Here is a 9,252-nt window from a genome sequence, read left to right on the forward strand (position 1 = left end):
GCAGGGAATCCCAGCACTCTGAGGCAGGAGGATCTATGGCAAATCCAGCCCCACCCCGGGGCATTTAACAATTTAGCAAAATGAGCTGGGGGTGGTGGTGTAATCCCAGCACTCGGGAGGCTGAGGCAGGAGGATCTCATTGTAAGTTAGAGACCAGCCTGGGCTAGAAAGTGAGCTCAAGCCGGCCTGAACTGCATAGTGAGACCCTGTCTCAAGAAGACAAACAATTTAGCAAGACCCTGCCTATTTGAACTAGAAGTTTCCCTTTGCTTTGAAAGGTGTTCTGACTTTTGCTCGGGTGTGATGTAGTAAGGTGGTCAAAGTTCAAAAGGAAGACTCTGCCCCCTCGCCCCTCCCTGGCCAGGCTGCCAGGCCCTAGGTCGGCTTCTCCCTTGCTATGGTGCTGCTGCCCCCAAGCACAGGGTCTGGTCACGCTGACACAGGGAACAGAAAACGCTTACAGAGGTTCAGAAGAAACAGGTTGCAATTTTAACCTGCACTGTGCTCTTTCCTACTTCCAAATCCGTGGCATGATGCTAATTCCTGCCTATGGAGGTTTCGCTGAGGATTTTTTTTTTTTTCAGTCAGGATCTTGCTGAGTAGTTTAGGCATGTCTTGAGCTCACTATGTAGCATGGGGAAGCCACCACGCCCGGCTTCTCTGTGGATTAAGTGTGACATTTCCACAAGTGTTGTAAAGTGACAAGCACTGTACAAATAATTTCCACTTCACCAGGGGCAGTGTGGCAAATGCCTGTCATCCCAGTACTCAGGAGGCTGAGGCAGGAGGATTGCCACGAATTCGAGGCCAGCCTGGGCTACATAGTGAGTTCAAGGCCAGCCTAAACTGCACAGTGAGACTGTGTCTCAAATAAATAAATAATAAATAAATAAATAAATAAATAAATAAGGGCCTTATTTGTCCCTGTCCTGTCTCATCCTGGCCTTTGTTTATATTTTTTCCTATTCTGAGTACGTCTTCCCTCCTGGGGAAAATCCTTGCAGTTTAACTCTCTGTTCCCTGCTCCGTATCTGTAACCCTGCAGCAGCACTAGTGTCTCATCCGGGGTGATGACGAGGGGATGGTGGGAAGTGGTGGCCAGGAATTCGTCCCCACCGAGCAAAAACAAAACAAAACAAAAAACCAGAACTGTTCCAGAACCATCAGGTCTTTATTCTTCCTCAGCCTTCAGGGCTTGCTGCAGCAGGTTTCCCCTGCCCGGCCTTCTGCTCGCAGGCCTATTATTCTTATTAATCAGCCGCCGTAATTACTCCCTCCTCCAGTTGTTAAGGCTGACTGTTCTCGCCTCCGTTAGAGCACGCACTACTTTTCGTTTTGGTGGTTACTCCTCTGTCAGCCACAGATCGGGCGCCCTGAGGGCAGGAAGCAAGTGCAGCGCTCGGCAATCCCAGTCTCTGGGCTCAGCTTTTTGGTTTTTTTTCTTTTTGTTTTTTTCCGGTACCGGGCATAGAACTCACGACCTTGCGCTTGCCGGACTGGCACTGTGTGGCTGAGCTAAATCCCCAGCCCCGGGGCTCCACTTTTTTGGACGCTACAGAAACGATGAGTAGAAAACTGGGCGCGGGGCTGTGCCACTGTCCTCCCAGCACACGGAGGCTAAGGCAGGAGGATGGCCATGAGTTCCAGGCCAGCCTGAGGGAGATCCTGTCTCAAAAAAGCAAACAAGGAAATGATGAAGAGAACCGCCCCTCCCTAGCCCTCCTCGGGGAAGGGTGAAGCCAGGGTTGCACCCAGGACCTGCAAGTCAAGGGCTGCAAAGCCGCTGGGGGCCACTGCTCCACCTGCCCTAGAACCTGCCAGGCCTCTCAGGGGGCAGAGGCCAGAGAGGTGGGTGTAAGGGAGCAGCAGTGCTTCCTCCAGGGCTCGCGGACTTTTCCGGGCAGCACCTGGCTGCTCTCCCCAGGCAGCCGGCAGCGTGGCAGAGGGCAGGAGCCCCCGCCCCCATCAAAGCCTGGCTTTCCTCCCCGCCGGGGCTGCCTGCCCTGCGCCATCCGTCTGACTGCATTGTTTTTTTGAGACGGGGTGTCTATGTAACTCAGGCTGGCCTTGGCCTGGCCAGGTAGCCCAGGCTGGCCTCGAACTCAGCGAGTCTCCAGCCTCAGCCTCCTGAGTGCTGGGATTACAGGTGTGCCCCGCTCTTAGCTCTGACTTTCTTTTTTAAATTTTGTGTTGTGTGGTGCTGAGGATGGAACCCAGGGCCTTGCGTCTGCTAGACAAGCGCTCACCACTGAGCTTCAGGTTTGTCTGGACAACAGGATTTGGTGGCACGTCGCTCATGGGAGGTGTGCGTCCTTCCCAAGGGGCAGGGCTTGACGAGTGTCCCGGAGCCCCGGTTATTGCTGAGACTCAGCACTTTCTAAAACACACACGGGGAAGACCCTTCCCTTCGCCTCCTCTCCCTGAGGCTCACAGAAAGTCCTTCTGTCCAGGCCCAGCTTTTGTTTTGGTTCAGTGCCAGGAGCAAGTGAAACCTTCCAGGCCATAAATCCTGACCTGAAAGGAAAAGTCTGAACCTGCACTGGATGTTTAAGGCTTCTCAGTAATAGTACTATGCTTAATAATTTAATAATACATCCATCAGAGCCGGCCATGCTGGTGTCCACTGTCCTCCCAGGGCTCGGAAGGCTGAGGCAGGAGGATCAGTATGAGTTTGGGGCCAGCCTGTGCTACAAAGTGAGTTCAAGACCAGCCTGAGCCAGGGGTGGTGGCACATGCCTGTAATCCCAGCATTTGGGAGGCTGAGGCAGGACGATCACTGTGAGTTTGAGACCAGCGTTGGCTATAAAGTGAGCTCAAGGCCAGCCTGAACTGCATAGCGAGACTCTGTCTCAAAAAGAAAAAGAAGAAAAAAAAAAAAACAGCCTGAACTACACAGTGAGACCTTGTCTCAAAAAGACAAAAAAAAAAGGAAAAAGGGATAGGGATGTTGCTCAGTGCAAAGGCCCTGGGTTCACTCCTCAGTACCAAAAAGAAGAAAAAAATGTGGTGGTCATAACATATTACAGGCAATATATGTAAATGAGTTGATACAAATGTGTATACTATTAATGAGGTACATGTAATATTAAGATGAATATAGACATCCATTGAACTAACCAGATAGATGTTTTATTTATTTATTTATTTATTTACTGAGACAGGATCTCCTTGCATAGTGGAGGCTAGCTTTGAACTGTGCAGCTCTTGGTGATCCTCCTGCCTCAGCCTCCCAAGGGCTTGGATTAAAAGAGTACACCACCCTGCTCAGCTCACACATTTTTCTTATTCCCATTTTAGAGATGAGGAAGTTAAAGGGGAGATCATTAACATCCCAGCTGTATGTGGCAGGGCTCTTTGTATTCTGGCACCCAAGTTTTGTCACCATGCTAAGCTCTTAAGGTGGTCTGTCCTCATTGTTTTGGTGTTTTGTTTTTTTTTTTGTCTTTTTAAGACAGGGTCTTGCTATGCAGTTCAGGCTGGCCTTGACCTCACTGTGTAACCCAGGCTGGTCTCGAACTCGCAACAATCCTCCTGCCTCAGCTTCCCGAGTAGCCTCCCTGTTTTTTTGGTTGCTACCATCTGAGGATACAATAACAATACGAGATGTGATTGAGAAATACAGCAAATGTTAAAAAGATTTAAACAATTTTTTACAGTGAAAGACACAGTGCCATGAGGCCCCCTCAAAGTCCTCCCTCTGGCTTTGAACTTGCTCATGCCCTGGTCCTTGCCACTTTCTGAAGCAGCTCTGGAGCTGCCTCAGTGTCCTGAATCCAGTCAGGTCACATGTGCCAGATGGTGAGTCAGGAGGAGGAGGTGACACTGTAATGTCTCACGAGCCCCTCTCTGCTGTGCGCACGTGGCAACATTTTGCGATCACATCTCATAAAGACCCTCAAGAAAGGGTCTTCGCAGAACTGCTTCAGAAAGTGGCAAGAACAGTGGAATGTACTCAAGTGAAGGGGAGTATTTTGAGGATTAATGACAATGTGTCCTTCCTTGCTATATGTTTATTTATTTTTTTGGTACGGGGGATCAAACTCAGGACCTTGTGCTTGCCAGGCAGGTGCTTGTGCCGCTGAGCTATATCCCCCGCCCAATACATGCTTAAAAATTTAAACATTCACCATATATTTTTACCACCTCCCCTTTTTTATTTTTGAGGGAGAGTCTCACTATGCAGCCCAGGCTGCCCTTGAATTCAGGACCATCTCCTGCCTCAGCCTCCCAAGCACTGGGATCATAGGCCTGCACCAGGCTTGGCTTAATCACCCTCTGAGGCTCTCCCCTAAGAATACATGGCTGTATTCACTTACAAATATTTTGCACTACACAAAAATGGTCCCACCCAGGCTGGGCATGGTGGCACACACCAATATTCCCAGCACTTTGGAAGCTGAGGCAGGAGGATCACCATGAGTTCAAGGCCAGCTCCTGGCCCCCATTAGAGTGAGAGCCTATCTCAAAATACAAAAAGACCCCACCTGACAGACCAAGATAAAGAACTTCAGAGAGGAGATTATGGGACTAACTAGTAGGGCAGATGGGGGCCAGGAGTTCTCCGTGGCCTCTGACCACACTTCCTGCCCAGCTGATCCGGCGAGTCTGAGGCTGTCTGCAGCCCTGGATGCAGATTCTTCCCAGCTCCTTGGTAAAAATACGTCCTGGCACTTGCAGGATACAAAAGGCAACCCCCCTCCCCAGGGGCTGTTCCTAGATTACCTCCGGAGCCCAGGACTGGCCTGGGCGCCAGCAGGACACCCGCGAGGTCACAGTGCTGTGTGGTAACAGCATTGCCAGTTACTAATCCATTGCTCCCCAGCGACACTCAGGCTGCCAGCCCCTCCGCCCTGGTCTGCTCCGGCCCTGGGAGCCCTGGACTCTGGTTCAGGTTCTCCCCGGCCTGCTCTCCGCAAGCTCAAGGGAGTTACTTGTGAAGAGGCCAAGAGGGGACACCGGTCCTTGGTTGTCACAGTTGGAGTGGGACCTGTTGCAGGGGCTGTGGCTGTTGCTGAACTCTCTGCCCCCGCCCACAAGCATTTGGCCCCAAGCATGCCAAGGTCAGGGCTCCCAGGGTACAGAACAAAGGCAGTGGCTGCTCAATGTCAGGTGAGCCTGAGGGACCTTCAGTTTGTCGCTGAACTTGTGGAAGTGGAGGAGTTGGCCCAAGGACACAGGTGTGGAGTATGAGTCCCAGCTTTACTGAGGAGCTGTGTGACCTTGGGAAGAGTGCCTAGCCTCTCTGAGCTTCCTGCTGTTTCTTTGCCCATACAATAATTTGTGTTTTGCTTTTTTTGGAGACAGGGTCCATGTAGCTCAGATTACCCTTGAGCTTGTGGCAATCCTGCCTCAGGCTCCCAAATGCTGGCATCCCAGGCCCATGCCACACCTGGCTACAGGACTGTTTTTTTTGTTTTTGTTTGTCTTTTTGAGACAGGGTCTCGCTATGCAGTTCAGGCTGGCCTTGAACTTTCAATGATCTTCCTGCCTCAGCCTCCCAAGTGCTGGGATTACAGGTGTGCACCATCAGTCCTGGCTCTAGGACTGTATTTTTTTTTTTCAGTTTTCATCTGGTACCAGGAATCGAACTCACGACCTTCCATTTGCCAAGCAGGCTCTGTGCCTCTGAGCTAAATCCCCAGCCCCCTCTAGGACTGTCTTTAAACTGCATGTGTGCTTGCTTTGGCAGCACGCATGACACGAAAATTCATTAAGTGTTCCATATTTTTTTTAACTGCATGTAAACTGAATCTGTTGCACTTCCCCCCTTGGTGCTGGGGACTGAAGCCTGCACATGCTAAGCACACACAGGCTCTAACCTGCCTTCTGTGTATTCTAACTCTTTTTGCTAATCCTAACACTAGTTAGGAACAGTCTTGGTTTCCGTCTTTCACAGAAGTTTCACAGTTGAGATACAAGATTTTCACCCAGTGGGTCCCACTGAGTTACTGCTCCTTTGGAAGCCATCCAATTTGAGACTGACCATGTCCCCAAACACCTCTGCATTGTTCTGTCCACAGCGTGCTCTTCCTTTGGGCCTAAAAGAACAACACAGCCTGGCATGGTGATGCACACCTGTCATCCCAGCACTTGGGAGGCAGAGGCAGGAGGATCACCAGCCTGGGCTCCACAGTGAGTTCCAGGCCAGCCTAGGTTACACAGTGAGACCCTGTCTCAAAAACACCAAAACCAAAGAAGAGGTGTTGTAAAACACTAGGGCTTCATGCAAATGAAGTCCCTCAAAAATGTTACACATCCACACAGGACTCGTAGGGGGGGCTTCCTGCTCCCCAGAGCTGGCCCAAGCTCTTCTTCGCACCTTCGCCCAAGGCCACCCCCAAGGTCCAAGGACAGAGGCCGGCACGAGGCTTAGAGAAACGGTGTTTAATGGTACAGCTCGGGGCCCAGCACCAGGCACGGCAGGCTGCCCTGTGGTGCTCACATGGCGAAGAGGATGAGGAAGGCGACCATCAGACAGAAGAGCCCCATGGCCTCAGACAGGGCGAAGCCCAGGATGGCGTAGGAGAAGAGCTGCTGCTTGAGAGACGGGTTCCTATGGGACAGAGACAGGCATCGTGGAGGTCAGTGGGGGTGGGACAGGCTTGGGGCACTGTGGCACGGCTGGGGAGAACCTAGTCTCACCCAGCCTGGGGACTTGAGGGCATGCAGAGTAGCAACTTAGCAAACTGATGAGCACTTAAATTCTTTTCTTTGTTTTTTTTTAAGGGAATTGAACCCAGGGCCTTGTGCTTACCAGGCAGGTGCTGCACTGCTGAACTATACCTCCAGCCTTTTTTTTTTTGCCTTTTTGAGACAGGGTCTCACTATGCAGTTCAGGCTGGCCTTGAGGTCACTTCATAGGCCAGGCTGGTCTCGAACTCACAATGATCCTCCATTGTCTCAGCCACCTGAGTACTGGGATTACAGGAGTGCGCCACCATGCTCGGCTTCCTGTTTTGTTTTATAAGACAGGGCTTGCTATGTAATTCAGGCTGGCCTAGAACTCATTATGGAGCCCAGGCTGGTCTCATACTCATGGCAATCCTCCTGCCTCAGCCTCCCAAGTGCTGGGATGACAGGTGTGCACCACCATGCTCAGCTGAGATATTTGTACCCTGATAGAGATCATTGGAGAGAACAGGAGGCAGATGGAATCAAACTACAGGCACCTGAAGGCCACTCCTCCGGCTGAGACTTTCCCAGAGGGGGAACTCACAGTAGGAGGCGCTCTGGGCCGCGCCCAACTCACCTGGCATAGCCGATGATCAAGCTGCCAAACACCGTTCCGATGCCAGCCCCGGATCCAGCCACGCCAACTGTGGCAGCCCCAGCGCCAATAAACTTGGCTGCTGTGTCAATGTCCCGGGAGACCACACTGGTCTGGAAGGCCCGCCTGGCCACCTGGAGTTGGGAGCTGCTGCTGGAGGGCTGGAAAGGGGCAGGGACAGGGGCTGGGGATTTAGCTCAGCGGCACAGTGCCCTGCCTGGCAAGCGTGAGGTCCTGAGTTCGATTCCCAGTATGGGGAAAAAACCTCCCCCACCAAAAAAAAAAAATGGGTGGGGGCAGGGACACAATGGGGCTGGCAGGACAGAGAGCCTCCACCCTCCCGCCCCACCCACCAGACTGGTACAACACTGGGTGCAGGATTGGGAATAGAACTTAAGTTCTGTCTTCAGACAGCACTAGGGAAATGGCATGGATTAGACAAACCTCACTCTTGCAAAAATGTCCTTGGTTTTGAGACAGAGTTTCTGCTATGTAGCCCAGACTGGCCTTGAACTTACAGCCATCCTCCTGCCTCAGCCTCCCAAGCGCTGGGATGACAGGTGGGTGCCACCGCGCCCAGAGCTACTTCTGCGAGTTTCTCACCTATGGCAGCCTCTTTTAGAGACTCAGAACTATCAGAGCATCACAGATCCTCCGACTGAAAGGCAGCTCCATTAACCTGAAAGAGTGCTGCTGGGGAGACCCTTGGGTGGGCTTTACTTCTCACCGGTTTAGATGGGTCCTGGGGCCTACTCAGGAAGGAGGCAGAGGCGGGCCTGATCAGACCCCGGGTACAACAGCGGATCTGCAAGATCAGAGAGACACATCCCTCTCAATCAGGCAAGTAAAAAATCCTAAGGACAAGCTTGTCAGAAATAACTACAAAACCATCAATAGAATGTGTTCCAAAGTCAATCCATCTATTCTGTTGCCACCAGCTGGGCTTGTGCCAGAGACTGCTGTTCTGACCACCGCGGCCACCACGGTTTGGAACTACGTGCCAGGCCGCCGTGCAGCTTTCCGGCAGAAGGCATGGCCCGGGGTTCAACCCGCAGCACCAAAAATGAAACAACAGAAACGTGTACTGAAGTTCACGTCCAGCGCCACAGCCTCAGCCAGCGTCCCACAATGGAACAAAAACCCCACGCCTAAGGAGCCACTATTTTAGAAGAAAAAAGCCCTAATACGATAGCAGGTGCCAGAGCCGGGGATATAGCTCAACGGCACAAGCGCCTGCCTGGAAAGAGCAAGGTCCCGAGTTCGATTCCCGGTACCAAAAAAAAACAAGCTGGAAAGCAGGTGCCTAGGAGAGGCTTGGGCCTGATCAGCGAGGAGTCGGCGGGGAGCACTGCCACACGCCCGGGGGGCCCGGCGTGAGGACGGGAGCTCTCTGCCGGGAGACTGGGAATATTCTCCAGGGCTCGGGAAGGCTGGAGCCACCCGGAGCTCCAAGGCAGGCGCCCAGGGTTCCGGCCCTCGGCCCCGGATCCGTGCAGCCGGCCCGCGGTGCAGCCCGGGCCCCGAGCGTCTTCCAAGCCGGCGAGGCCGGATCTCCCGGCCCAGGCCGAGTCCCTGCGGTCCGGGCGGGCGCGGCCGGGTCTTCACGCCCGAGCAGACAGGGGTTCCCGGCCCCCACCCACACGGCGCGGGGCGCGGCTTACCAGCGCCGGGGACAGGAGCAGCGCCCCGGAGGTCTGCATGTTTCGGTCTGCGGAGACATTTAACAGTCAGCGGTGACTCACCGACAGCCCGGGGTCCGCGGGCGGCGGCGACCTTCGGCCGTCCCGTGCCCCGCGCCCCGGCGGGGAGGGGAAGCCGCGGCGGACGAAGCGAGGGAGGAGGCCGGCCCCAGGAGGGGCAGGCTGCAAAAGCGGCGTCTCCCGGGGAGCCGCGGCGGACACCGGGCAGACGCTGCGGGAATCCCGCCCAGGGACGCAGCTGCCCGCTCACCCGGCCGGGCCCGGCTCAGCACCCGGGGCGACGAG

At 53.7% G+C, this 9,252-nt stretch overlaps 1 protein-coding gene across 2 annotated transcripts in view; it reads right to left on the reverse strand.

The window, feature by feature from the left end:
• Window positions 1–6,369: 6,369 nt before the first annotated feature.
• Atp5g1 (ATP synthase, H+ transporting, mitochondrial Fo complex, subunit C1 (subunit 9)) overlaps window positions 6,370–9,252 on the reverse strand; it is a 3,152-nt gene continuing 269 nt past the window's right edge. For both annotated transcript variants that reach the window (XM_005394228.2, XM_005394227.2), the window contains exons 2-5: window positions 8,929–8,975; window positions 7,995–8,072; window positions 7,250–7,428; window positions 6,370–6,553 (exon numbers count right to left, since the gene is read on the reverse strand). In XM_005394228.2, the coding sequence (XP_005394285.1) occupies window positions 6,439–6,553; window positions 7,250–7,428; window positions 7,995–8,072; window positions 8,929–8,967 (411 nt within the window). In that variant the 5' untranslated portion in view covers window positions 8,968–8,975 and the 3' untranslated portion in view covers window positions 6,370–6,438. The remainder of the gene's footprint in view (window positions 6,554–7,249; window positions 7,429–7,994; window positions 8,073–8,928; window positions 8,976–9,252) is intronic.

The sequence above is a fragment of the Chinchilla lanigera genome, unplaced genomic scaffold (assembly GCF_000276665.1).
Source record: "Chinchilla lanigera isolate Chin_1 unplaced genomic scaffold, ChiLan1.0 scaffold00050, whole genome shotgun sequence".
Classification (NCBI taxonomy): Eukaryota; Metazoa; Chordata; class Mammalia; order Rodentia; family Chinchillidae; genus Chinchilla; species Chinchilla lanigera.